The sequence below is a fragment of the Sphaerodactylus townsendi genome, linkage group LG15, assembly GCF_021028975.2.
Source record: "Sphaerodactylus townsendi isolate TG3544 linkage group LG15, MPM_Stown_v2.3, whole genome shotgun sequence".
NCBI lineage: Eukaryota > Metazoa > Chordata > Lepidosauria > Squamata > Sphaerodactylidae > Sphaerodactylus > Sphaerodactylus townsendi.
In genome coordinates this window covers 38,518,299-38,531,518 of record NC_059439.1, presented here as the reverse complement: position 1 = coordinate 38,531,518, position 13,220 = coordinate 38,518,299, and the positions used below count along the sequence as shown (strand labels likewise).

The 13,220-nt window shown below is 56.9% G+C and overlaps 2 protein-coding genes across 2 annotated transcripts; both read right to left on the bottom strand.

Moving 5' to 3' along the window:
• Window positions 1–484: 484 nt before the first annotated feature.
• PHF23 (PHD finger protein 23) lies at window positions 485–7,442 on the bottom strand. Its single transcript, XM_048517056.1, has 5 exons — window positions 7,180–7,442; window positions 6,769–6,800; window positions 6,298–6,393; window positions 3,838–4,546; window positions 485–1,936 (listed from the first exon to the last, which is right to left on the bottom strand). Exons 1-5 carry the CDS (start codon window positions 7,199–7,201, stop codon window positions 1,686–1,688), a joined length of 1,110 nt encoding a protein of 369 aa, XP_048373013.1. The 5' UTR covers window positions 7,202–7,442; the 3' UTR covers window positions 485–1,685.
• A 1,228-nt stretch (window positions 7,443–8,670) lies between these two features.
• On the bottom strand, window positions 8,671–13,006 carry LOC125444570 (GABA type A receptor-associated protein). The gene is made up of 4 exons (XM_048517057.1): window positions 12,670–13,006; window positions 9,958–10,036; window positions 9,529–9,647; window positions 8,671–9,308 (listed from the first exon to the last, which is right to left on the bottom strand). Exons 1-4 carry the CDS (start codon window positions 12,757–12,759, stop codon window positions 9,240–9,242), a joined length of 357 nt encoding a protein of 118 aa, XP_048373014.1. The 5' UTR covers window positions 12,760–13,006; the 3' UTR covers window positions 8,671–9,239.
• Between the last annotated feature and the right edge of the window lie 214 nt (window positions 13,007–13,220).

Here is a 13,220-nt window from a genome sequence, read left to right as displayed (position 1 = left end):
ACCTGAGGAGCGGAAGTCCCGCCCACCGAGCGCAGGAAGTGGGAGGGAGCGAAAGGAATTGGCGTGAGTCAGGATAGCGGAATTCTGCACGCGCTCAGAGACCCCTGCTGCCCTTTCAGAACCTCCCGGGGGGGGAGGGGCCGTGTGGGGCTGCCATTCAGGCCCTAGAAGACCGCCGGGGATTGGAAACGGAATTCTGCACGTGCTCAGAGCATCTGCAGACCTTTGATCCTCCTGGAGGCCCTCGGAGCGGGGAGGCGTGTCAGGTTGCCATTCAGGCCCTAGAAGGGACCGAGCTGGGGCCGAAGAGGAGCGAGCAGCCCCCACTCCCAACACACTACAGGAACATGACAGCTGTCATACCTGCGTGGCCAGGCAGGCTTCCTTCCCTTGGCACAGCCGCCCTTGGGGAGTCACCAGCCCACCCACACCCCCCCCCACAAAGAATTTGAACGAACATCACAACTGTCTGTACAAACGCCAAAAGGGTCCACATCTTTTATTTACATTCAAAAACTCTGCCATGTACACCGTTATGAATATCCGAGCACACGTGGATCAGGGGTTTGGACCTCAAAAACAATCCTCTCCCCCCACACCCATCAAAAGACTAACCTCAAGCAGGGCCGTCGGCTGGGAGGGCATCATCAGAAGGGGCAGGGGCTAGCCTGGTGTGGGGAGCCTGCCAATCCAGAGCGGCAGCTCTGCGGTCTCCGTTTGCTGCAAAGCTGCCTGGCTCCGTGTCTGAACCCAAATACTTAACCTCCCTGCTCTTCCAGAATTGGCAAGTCAGAAAACACTCTTTAAGTGTTGCCCCTTCTTATTTCGAGAGCATGGCCCCCGCCGGATTATTTCTCACACACACACACACCCCAATATCTTTGCAGGGGTTAATTCTTGTCACTCAGTTTTCCCCTCTCCTGTCTCCTTCCCTAACCTTCCTCAGGAGCCTTTTTAAAAAAAAATCAAATTTCAGGGCATCGAGCAACCCCCCCCCAAAGATTAATAAAAATAAGTAATATTTTTGCCTGAACCCCTCCTCCTTTTGCAACTAGTAACTAAGTGTATTACAGGAGGCACACCTCGTGCCTTAGAAAGAACCCTGTCTCTGGAGGAATGAGACAAATACTTTAAAGAGTTTAACGGGGGGGGGGGGGGGGGGGGGGGTTGTACAAAAAGCTTTCCAACATGAAACAGACAAAATCCCAGTGTAGGGTGGGGTGTGTGTGTGAACCTAACCTTTGCTTCCTGTCTATTTACAAGTGAACTTTGCACGGAAAGAGCTAGAAGAAAAATGAAGACGCTTCTAACCCCTGCTCTTCTACTGTCTTCTCTCCTTGCAACATTTTGCGCACCCCAAGGTACAAAATAGGAACCTCTTGGTTGGCCAGTTTCATTCTCCTCACTGGTTTCAGCCTGGCAATGCCTTCCAAGAACAGGGAGGTGAGCCAGGATCGGGGGGAGGGGGGGTTGCTGAGGTGAAAGGCATGTAACTGCCAGATAGTATCTGCAGATTTTGTGAGGGTACGACCCCATCCCATTCAACACTGGATCTATCACCAGCCCAAATGCCCTGATGAACCAAGGCTCGTGTGGATACCAATCCAGAACAGACGCCCCACCCCGCCCAGTCTTTCGTCCCTCTGGGGTGGAAGTCTGGTTTAAAGCCACCATCCCCTGACAGGCTAGGTCTCCCCACCTCCCCTGGATGCGATGGCCGCTGCAGCCCCAGGAGCTGCTGCTGGGAGCAACGGGGGGAGCTGCTTTCGAGACCCTTCTTTACACTTCTGGCAATAGAAGATGTCGGGAACGTTGGTCTTCTTGATCTTGGCGCACGAGAGGTGGATCCAGGTGCCGCACTGGTTGCACTCAATCATGGGTCGGCCAGCAAATGGCTTCTGGCAGTAACATGTGATGAGGTCCCACGAATCGTCCCCTGAAGAAGCAGCAACCGGAGGGGGGAGGAAAAGGAGAGGCAAGGTCAGAAATCGGCTTGCAAGTAGGCCCGTGTCCGACCCGTTCTTCGCACAAGGTATCTGGCACAAACTGATTTAATACTAGAATGTCAGTTTTTGTCTTTCTAGTAGCTCGTTTTTAAGTCCCTATTCTTCATTGTGGTGCAAACAAGCTTGAGATTATAATGGACCCTGAAAAACAGTGTGAAAAACAGAAAGGAGGAGGAGTTTGGATTTATATCCCCCCTTTCTCTCCTGTAAGGAGACTCAAAGGGGCTGACAATCTCCTTGCCCTTCCCCCCTCACAACAAACACCCTGTGAGGTGGGTGGGGCTGAGAGAGCTCCAAAAAGCTGTGACTAGCCCAAGGTCACCCAGCTGGCGTGTGTAGGAGGGCACAAGCTAATCTGAATTCCCCAGATAAGCCTCCACAACTCAAGCGGCAGAGCTGGGAATCAAACCCGGTTCCTCCAAATCAGAGTGCACCTGCTCTTAGCCACTACTGCTCCCATTTGAGACATGCATCACAGTGCTCCAGCCATTTTCCTTCGGATAGGCCCCATGTCTAAAACGAGGAACGTGAGCAAGGAAGTTTTGCATAATTTAGATTATATTTACAGTATGCTGTAGAGTTTAAAGCGGCAAAGCTTTTTTCTGCAGCTGACAAAAGGAAATAATAAAAAAATCCAGCAGTTCTATGACTAAAGCCAATTGTGGGGGTTGGAAAAAAAAAGGAGAATTCTGGCAGAGGGAGATGCAAACTTGATCTGCAACGGGATTCTGGCCGACCTGGTCCTAGACAATCCACAATTAGAGCAGGTGTCCCCCCAACCTTTTTGTGCCTCTGGGCACCTTTGGAATTCACAGTATGCCGGAGCCAGCCCAAAAATGGCTGCCAGGGCTTACATTCAATCACACGGTAGAGATTCTTGCGTTGTGATGACAGGTGTAATTTAAAAATCAGCACAGCCTACAACTCTCCAGTGGCCAATCAGAGGCCTTGCTGGGCAAAAGTGTCACCTGGCCCTGCCCGCCTCCTAAAAACACTGGTTAGGACCTGAAAGGTGTCACTGGGCATTACTTGGAGGCAGGCAAGGAAGCAGGCGCTGGAGTCGTCCTCAGGCCCTCTAGTGGCTGAGATTCTTTCTCTGGCTCCAGACACCCAGTTATCACCTTCTTAAGGAAATTGGACATTGACAGATGATAACGCGCATTTCGCTTTCAGGAGACCTCAAATGCTACACAGGGATTCCAAGTTCAATTAGACCACACCGCATTCAGGACGGCCTACGATTGTACCAGGCCTATCAAGATGTGAGCTAAGCTGGGCATGGAAGTCTGATGCCCTGGGCCGTGGAACCAGAGACCCAGCAGAGGGCCCCTCCAATTCCACTTAGCCCAAAAGACAAGGCAAATTCAGGCTCTTCTCCCCTTTGAATAGGGTTAGGGGTCTGCAACCTGCAGATCTCCAGATGTTCAGGGACTATAATTCCAATTGGCCATGGCCATGCTGGCAGGGGCTGATGGGATTTGTAGTCCATTAACATCTGGAGAGCCCATCTTAGGAAGAAACCTAGAGATCAAAATGAGATATAGATTACTGAATGAAATAAGATGCATATTCTAAAGGCAAATTAACTCCTGAACTACAACAAGGAAGTCTATTTAGCTTTTTTACATTTTTTATCTTTTTAAAGATTGTATATGTGATAGTGTAAAATTATAATGACGATTGACATCAGAGATTGACTCGACCCATATGTTTGTTTTTTGTAAATACAAATAAAAATCTTGAAAAAAAAAACATCTGGAGAGCCCTTCGTGAATGAAATCAGCAGCTTCCGAGCCAAACCCCAGCCCTGAGGCACCTCTCAGCTCCTCACCTGACTCCACCATGATGTCCTCGTCCATCACTCGCATCTCCCCTTCGCTGGAACTGCCGTCTCCGTCTTGGCTGGTCTCCGTGCTGATGCCCTCCTTCCCTTCTGTGTCCTCACCCTTAATGGGGAAGCCAGCCGCCAAGAGCTCCGGGGGGGCCGGCGCGCTCATCAGTGCGGTGGCTGCCCCCTCCTCCTCTCTGCCTGGCCGCAGAGCCGGCCCCCCGGCCAGAGGCATCACCACCACTGCTGCCGCCGCCTCCTCCTCCGAGTCCGTCTCGCTCAGCGAAGCTTTATGCTTCTTCTCAGAGCGCTCCGCCTTTTTCAACTTCCTCTTCTTGCTCTTTTTGATGCGCGAGCGCTTCTCCCCCCCTGGGTCCCCCCGGCTGCGTTTGGGCCCCCCGGCCTCCAGGGCAGCTTTGCGGTTCCTCTTGTCCTTCTTCCTCTCCGCGCCCGCTTTGGGCCCCGCCAGTGGGAGCGGCTGCTTGCCCACCGGGTCCAAGTCGAAAAGGGAGTCCTTCAGTTTCATTTTCTCCAGCAGGGAGCTGTCTGACTTGAGGCGGCGGAAAGCCGCCTTCTTCTTCGAAGACTTGGCCTTCTTCACAAAGGTCTCAATGGTGTGCAGGTCTGAGTGGGTGGACTCCCAGCCATCGCTGTCCGCCGCACTCTCCTGACGGATGGGGGAGTTTGAGCCAGAGGGTGTCCAGTCGTTCTCCTGCGAGGCAGACAGAGGCAGTCAGTTTGGGGCAGCTTCTCTGCCTGCTCACAGACCAAGCATCACAATTACTGGTTGTTGTGGGTTTTCCGGGCTGTGTGGCCATGGTCTGGTAGATCTTGTTCCTTAGGAAGACGTTCCTTAGGAACAAGATCTACCAGACCACGGCCACATAGCCTGGACAACCCACAACAACCGGTTGAATCCACCCACAAAAGCCTTCGACAGCAGTGGTGTAGTGGCTAAAAGCAGGTGTACTCTGATCTGGAGGAACCGGGTTTGATTCCCAGCTCTGCCGCTTGAGCTGTGGAGGTTTATCTGGGGAATTCAGATTAGCCTGTACACTCCAGCACATGCCAGCTGGGTGACCTTGGGCTAGTCCCAGTTCTTCTGAGCTCTCTCAGCCCCACCTACCTCACAGGGTGTTTGTTGGGGGGGGGGAAGGGAAAGGAGATTGTAAGCCCCTTTGAGTCTCCTACAGGAGAGAAAAGGGGGATATAAATCCAAACTAAAAAAACATCTCAACTACGTTCCCCGGCTGCTCAAAAAATATGTCCTGTGCTGGGATGAAAGAAAAGAGACCTTCGAAGAGCCACTCGGCTACACCTGAAGTTTTCAGACAGTAACCACCAGGTGAGACAATTTGCACACACATCCTTGCATGGCTGGAAATGCTAAAGTAGCACACAGCTCAGAGAAGAATCCCACCCAGGAAGCAGAGGCCTAAATTCCTAAAGCCAGACAAAGCTGACTTGTCTAGGAACCTCAACATCTGCTGGGGTTGCCAGTTCTGGTCAAGGGCATTCCTGGAGGTTTGGGGGTGGAAGGTAGGGAAGGTGGGATCTGGGGAGTTGAGGGACCTTCACTGGAGTGCCACTCCCCAAAACACACCCTCCAAAGCAGCTGTTTCCCCAGGAGAAGGGATACCTGCAGCCTGGAGGTCAGTTGGCATTCTGAGATGAATGCAAGCCCCAGGTGGAAGATGGCAACCATAAGAACATAAGAACAAGCCAGCTGGATCAGACCAGAGTCCATCTAGTCCAGCTCTCTGCTACTCGCAGTGGCCCACCAGGTGCCTTTGGGAGCTCACATGTAGGATGTGAACGCAATGGCCTTCTGTGGCTGTTGCTCCCGATCACCTGGTCTGTTAAGGCATTTGCAATCTCAGATCAAAGAGGATCAAGACTGGTAGCCATAAATCGACTTCTCCATCTCACGTCCATTAAGCCACAGCGGTTTAAACGAACTCTGTACGTTCTCGGATGCACCTTTTCACTGCTGAGCTTCCGCACGTGACGCTCAGCACGGGAAAGGACTACCACAGCTCTGGGAAGGCCAGCACCACTGGACTAAGGAGCAGCCACGTGAACTACAGCTCCCAAAATGCTCTCAGGAAAGTGTCTGAGCCCGAAGGCGCACCAAACAAGGGCTTGTCGCCCTCTCGCTCCCAGAGCAGCTGCCTACATTTCCCAGCATGCAACGAGCACAAGGCTCTGAGCAAAATGGCCCCGCCCCAGGGGCGCCTGGGAGTTGTGGTCTTCACGGACTCCAGAGCTCAAAGCAAAAGGCAAAGGAATAAACACGCCAAAGGCAGGAGGGAGGCAGGCAGGCAGGCAGGCGGCTGAACGGCAGGGAAAGCTGCCCCCCCACCCCCACCCCCACCCGCCCAGCAGCCCCGCCCGCTATGGGAAAGAAAGGACCCCCGCCCGCACGGGAAGGCGGAGGGGAAGGGTCGCCCCCACCCCACTCACCTCCTTGGCGGGGGGCGGGATGTAGCCGGCGTAGGCCAGGACGAAGCTGCAGAATTTGTTGAAGTCCTCGATGGTCCGGCGCCGCTTCTCGGGGGGCTGCCAAGAGGGGGGGGGGGGAGGCGCGTCAGCACCGGCGGAGACACCCCCTCCCTCCTCCCCTCCACAGGGCGGCCGGACCAGCACCGGCGACCTCCGCTCCGCCCGCCGCCCCCCCCCCCCAGCAAAGGGGTCGAGGCACAACGGGAGGGGAGGGGAAGGGGGGGAGGCGCCTGTCGGTGGCGGCGCCTCGAAGGCGCCCGCGGGGATGTCGCAATATCCCCCCCCCGCCAGGAAGCGCGGCCCGGCCCGGGGGGGGGGGGCGGCGGCGCCCAAAGTCGGCGAGAGGGGGGGAGGGCCGCTTTCCACGAGGGGGGGGGAAGAGTAGGAAGCCCCCAGGCCTTTAGCGAGACTTTCTCGTCCCTTTTTTTTTACCTGCGTCTCCGGCTTGAGGTTCGGAGGCGGATCTGGAAAAGAAAGCGGGTGGCGGGTTGGGGGGGGGGGGGCTGAGACACCCGCATTACCCTCCCCCCCAACGGACACGCGGAAAAACCGGGGGGGGGGTGTTCCCGCCAGATCCGGTCCCGTCTCCCTCCCCCACCCCCGGGAACTTTACTCGAGCTCTCGAGAGGGAACTGCCGCGGGGCTCGCCCCCCCCCCGCGCCGCCGCCGCCGCCGCCGCCGCCAATTCTCTCCCAGGTCGGAGAAGAGTGGGGCGCCCAGCCCGCCCTCCTCCATGTGGCGGGGACGGCGGCGGCTTCCCCCACCCCCTCCCGCTCTCCCCGCCTGCGGAGGCCAAGTCTCCCCCCCTCCTCCGCCCCGTTGTGGGCCGCCCCCTCCCCTTACCTTCGGGGCTGGGCTCCGCCATGACCGGCCCCCCCGCCAGCCAGCCAGCCGCCCCCTCCTCGCCCGCGACGGCGGGGCTCGGGGACCCCCCGCCGGCCCGGTCGCCCCCTCCTTCTTCCGGTCCGCGCCCGCCCGCCCGCCCGCGTTTGTGGCCCGGCCGCCCCCGCCGCTCGGCTCTCCTCCTCCTCCGCCTCCTCCCCTCGCTCCGTCCGGTGCCGCCCGAGCCGACTCGAGTCCAGCCCGAGCTCGCTCGCTCGCTCCCCCGCCCCTCGCCTCCTCCCTCCCTCCCTCCCTCTCTCACGGCTCGCTCAGTCCTGGCCCCGCCCCGCCGCCGAGCATCTCGGGACATGGAGTTCCCCCGCCGCCGAACGCTCAGAGGCGGCGCCGCGGACCGCACTACTAGTCCCGTCAGGCCGCGCGCGAAAGCCGACAGCTTGCCCCGCCCGCTCCCTCACTTCCGCTTTTCGGCGAACTCCCAGGGGAAGTGGAGCGGAGGGCACGCCGGGAATCGTAGTTTTCACCTGCCGGGATGCCCGAGGGCTGAGCCCGAGGACGGCGGGAGTCGTAGTCTGCGCGGAGGGCCGGCCCAAATACCCCCCCCCCCCACCTCCGGCGGCGACGTTCCTCCAAAGGGCGCGGCCGGAAAACGCGGAGGGAGGGTCGAGTCACTGCACACCCCGCCTCTTACGGAGACAGCTCCCCGTCCTCACGTTTCATGTCAACACCGGTGTAAACACGGGGGAGGGCTGGAACATCCCAAGCAGGCCGGGAACGGCTCACCTTCCGGGCCGCGGGCAGCCGGGCTGGCCTCCTGCCTCCCTCCCTCCCCAGCAGAACTTCCTTCTGCCTCCGCCTCCTCGCCCAGGCCGCAGCAAAACACCCGAAGGCGGCTGGCCCCTCCCAGCGATTCGAAGCCACCGTTTGAACCGCGTCCAGAGGGGTTCTGGGCGACCCGCCCTCCAATCTGCAGCAAGCCCCCTCTCCCCAGACCCATTGCAAGGGCAACTGGCAAGCCTGATTCTGCCCCAGCCCAGTAGTTGGGATCAACCCTAACCCTATCCACATTGGTCATTCCCAGCACAGGAATGTCCACGTCCCCCGCACCGCCTGCCCCCCACCCGGTGGGATCACTTGCTCACAATTATTTAATTAACAGGGATTCCCCCCCACCCCCACACACACACCTGAGGATTAAAAGCCACCCTTCCAGGGCTCCAGTAACTGATCAATCCACATCTTGGGTGTCTAATCTGCACAGAACCCCCAGACCGGGTGTGTGTGTGTGTGTGTGTGTGTCCCTACACCCAAGGATCATTTTTGCAAACCCTCCTTCCCAAACTGACCCCCAACCTAATCCAACAACCTAGCCACAAGGTGCTAAAGGTCTTTTTCGTTATGTCAAAAAATACAGACGGATAATTTGCAATTAATATTAGGAACCCCCCCCCCCTCCTCGTCAAACAGTACAAATAACTTCCTTAGAGGCTCAGGTATCTTAAGGTTTTTTTTGTTTTTAATTATTAGCATTCTCCAATCCTCTGCTCTGGTTACAGAAAATGCCAGGCAGAAGAGCACAACTCCCAGATAAGAGCAAAATCAGGGCATGGAAGTGGAGCTGAAAGTTTTGAAACGGGGGGAGGATTTGTGTGTGTGTGTTGCTGAGAATCTGAGGCTCCCCCAAACCTCCTCCAAGAAGAAAAGGGGGAAATGGAATGGGAAGACCAAAGGGGAAAAAAAGGGGGGGGGAATGCGGGAAAAGAGAGGTATATTTTCTTGTAGCCACAATCCCACAATCACTTCAACAGAAAGCCCAGGGCAAGGGGTTAAGCGAAAGAAAAGTGTGAGAAGTCATAACGGACGGGTGGGTGGGTGGGGTAGGGTTAGAAAGGATGGGAGGGGGCACTGCAGAAAATGAAGAAAAGGAGGGAAAAAAAACCCACAATCCTCCCCAGTCCTGGGTCAAAAGGCTCTTGAACATAAAATCAACAAAACAACAAAAAAGTGAAGGTCCCTTCAGGAGCACATGCTGCCCCGGTGGCGGCAGCAGGTGGCGGCCGGCCTTACATGCTGCCGTAGACGCTTTCATCACTGTAGGCAATGTAAAGGAAGAAATCCTCCTCGTGATGTTCCTGGGAGAGGGAGGGGGAGAAGAGGAAGAGGCTGCTGCAGGCCAAGAAGGAATTCACCAAATGGCTCATTCACAAACAAGCCAGCTCCACCCACCGCACACACCCCCCTCCCCCGGAGATTTTTCCCACTTCCTTATTCAGCCTTCAGGGTGCTGGGCAGCAACGCTGGGGGTGGAGGAGCTTCCAAGCAGTGCCAGCAGGCCCCCCCCCCCCCACGTACCTGGTACAGCTGCCCCATGGTGGCGCTGGTTGGGGGGATGACGTTGTTCACAAAGAAGAATAGCGCGTCCTCGGCTCTAAGGTGGATCCTTTTCCGAATCAGGAAGTAGAACTGCCCGACTGGGGGGAAAGAAGGAAGAGAACGTTCTGAGGCGGGAGGGGAAAAAGATGCTGAGCTGGGAGTCCCTGTCGTGGCGCCCCTGGGCTTCCCAGCCTTCCCATTTCACCAGTGTCAATCCACCACGAGAACGAAACAAAGCGGAGCTCACACAACAAACTCATGAGGATAGATGGAATTGAACGGCCCACTGTTAATATTTGCACAGCCAAAATGGCCACACCTCCCCTCCCAGCCAGGAAAGGCTGGCCACGCAATGAGGCCCCGGCTTAGTCAGCTCCCCGCCCCCCATTCCTTGGCCCAGGTGTGTACCTGTCAGATCTGAAGGGACCAGGTATTTCTTCTTGTCCAGGTCGCCTATCCGGGCCTTCGGAGCTTTTTCCACAATGACCTGCAAGGTTGACAGACACAGCTGGCATCAAGGAAGGGCACGAAGCAGCAGGAAGAAATCAAGCACAGGCAGCAGAAGAGGCCTCCTCATTATCAGAACGGTGGGGCAATCCGAGTTTGGACCCCGCCCAAGGGATCACCCTCCCCAGGAGAGGCTCGGGGTTAAAGCGGGACATCCTGGTGAGACAGCACAACTCATGGGAGTCTGTCAAAGACGGGGGCGAGGAAGCAAAACAGACCCTCAGAAACCTGACCTGCACATTTTTAAATCCCTTCTGTGACTCTCACCACACCAGAGAAAAAAACATTAGCCAGGCACACAGAGGTCACCACAGTCACCAACTCAAATGAGATCTCGCCCCCTATCCCTTGTTCTGTGTTAGGGTTAGGTGCCACTCTAACAAACTCTGTGTTTTATAGTGGAGTGTTGATACTGTATGCTGTTGTGATGCCTGGGCTCTGTTGGTGGGTTTTTAGTCAGGTCTGTGGAGAGGTGTATAAGAATGGCACTTTTGATGAGTCCATTTGGACTAAACTATTGATGAGACTCTGAATGGCTGCTGTAACTATCTGTCTTTTATGGACAATTGTTTTATTGTATTTATTGTATTTATTGTATTTTGGAATGCCAATAAAGGCTATCATCATCAAAAAACTCAAATGAGATTTTAAGCAAAAAAAACCCCCTCCTGCTGTAAAACTATTTAAACTTCACCCACGATTCCAAGGTTTTTTTCCCCCAAGCAGATGCTTCGCAGGCAGAAAACAAACAGGTAAATCTCTTCCCACCCCACCACCAACTGCTGGAACCCCATCTGAAGGAAAAAATTGGGCTGCTACATGTCTATTATACAGTTAAGTGGCTGTGGAAGGTTCACAAATATAGCAATTCAGCTTCCAAGTCTGAATGATCCAAACTGTAAACCCCACCCCCCACCCCCGGAATGCTTCCGTTTGTGCAACAAGATTTGGTTGCTCAACAAAAGCTGAAAAGCGGAGAGATGGACCAGGAACTCCTGGCATCTATGATGCCCCAAACTGATATGAGTCAGCAAAGGGACAAACTTTTTCTTGAGAAGTATCCCCCCAACGCAACTAGGGAGGAGGAAAGGGAATCGTTTTGCCGATTTAAATATTGTTGTGGGCGTTCATAGGGATAGGAAAGGGGAGAATCAGAATACAATCATGTTACCAGTTCTCGTGAATCACAGCCAGCGGTGGGAACATCACCGCAAGGGCCAGACACTGCCGGACTCAACTGTGGCCCACTGGACTCTCCCTTCTGCCCTGGCCTGCCACCGCCACTCAGTTATAATGCTGAACTTCCCTTCAGGGTTGTTGTTCGCAGCGCAGCAAAGGAACATCCGTAGTTCTCAGAATGTCTGACAGTTCTGCAGACATGCTGAGGTTTATTTACATATTATCAGTGCTTGGACAGCATTTAAGTGGAAAGATGGATTTTAAGTTAGAATCGCAGAGTTGATAGAGACCACAAGGGCCATCGGGTCCAATACACTGTGGTGGGGATGGTGGAAAGAGCCCTAAAGTCACAGCAGATGACCCTGTAGGGGCTTCAAGACAAGAGACGCTCCCAGGTGGTTTGTGGCTGTTGGCCTCTGTATAGTGACCCTGGCCTTCCTGGGGGGGTGGGGGTGGTGGTGGTGGTCTCGCATCCAAGTACTAACCAGGGCTGTCTAAGCTCAGCATCCCAGAGCAGAGCTAGCCTGGGGTGGCCGGGTCAAGACAAGTTATTTGATTTTTTTAAACAATGTTACAGTCGTGTCCCTTCTAAGCCAATGGACGTCAGTGGGGTGGGAAAGGGGCCACAGGCTCCCCACGGCTGGAGCCGCACCAGCGAGGGGGTGCACGTTCCTGAGAGGCAGAAGAGGAATGTGGAGACAGCAGGGGAGGCGGCTTCCTACATTTCTGCCCCTCTTGCCTGGCACTGCCACCCCGACCGCCCTGGCCATCACCAGCCCTCTGGGGCGCCCCCCTGGGGAGTCTGAGAGCCAGTCTGCTCCGAGGACACCGCCTGGCTGCCCTGCAGGTGACGCCTGCCCCTCCCTTCCCTTCTTCCGGGCCTCTGGGCAGCAGCAGCCCCGCCCCTTTCCTCTGCACCTGGGGAGGGGGGGCCAGGGGCGGAGGGAGGGGGGCGAGGGAGGGAAGGGGATGTGAAGGGGAGGTCAAGGAGGAGAAGCTCGGGGGGGGGGTCTTCGGGGGGCGTTGACGTGGGAAGAGGAAGGGCTACCGGGGGGGGGGGGGGGCAGAAGCCCCCAATTAAAACCGTGTGTCTGTGTCGGGGGGGGGGTCCGTATGAAAGAGGACTCCCATTTCCGGGGAGGGGGCGTGGAGGGGGAGGAGTCCCCAGGTGGAGAACAACAAACAAGCCGTCACCTTCCTGGCTGCTTCGCGGGGGGGGGGGGCCGCGGAGGGATACGAGAGGTTAAAACCACCTGACAGCCGAGGGGCGCCGAGGGTTGGAGGGGGGGGGGTCGAGGCCGCCCCTGCAGGGCTGGGGGGACGCGGGGCGGGGGTCCTGAGGCGACCCGCCCTCCCTCCCCGGCGGGGCGGCGGGGGACTCTTTCTCGTGGGCGGAATGACACCCTCCTTTTGGGGGCGGGCGGGCTCGCTCACCGGGACCCGGTCGGGGTACTTCTTGCGGATCTTCTCGCCCTCGGAGCGGCGCTTCTCGAAGGGGTGCTCCTCCTTGTAGACGAACTTCATGGCGGCGAGAGGAGAGCGACGCAGCACCGAGGCCGACCAGCGACGGGACCGAGCAGGCCGGGGCCGCCTCACCGCACTCACACACACGCACACTCCCCCGCGCGCGCGCGCAATGATACGCCGCCGCCGCCGCCGCCGCCGCTGGCGTGGTTGCGACACTCGGCCCCTCGCTGCTCCGCTGGCGGCGTAAAGCGCGTTGCGGAAACGACGCCTCGGCCACAGCCTTGCGCAAAAGCCGTAACCCTGTTGCCGGCACTAAACGCTGGTTGCGGGAGGGAGGGGTGGGTGGGGAGGGAGGGTGACGGAGTACGCTTTTTGCGGGCCAGACGTCACAACAGGCGATGGCTCAAGTAGACGCGCCCTGCGCTATGGACGCGGGGAGGGCTACGTCAGCTGCGTAAAGGACGGCGCCCTCTTCTCGCGCTCGGTCGCGCTTTGTTCAGCAGCGCCTCGAGCCCTCG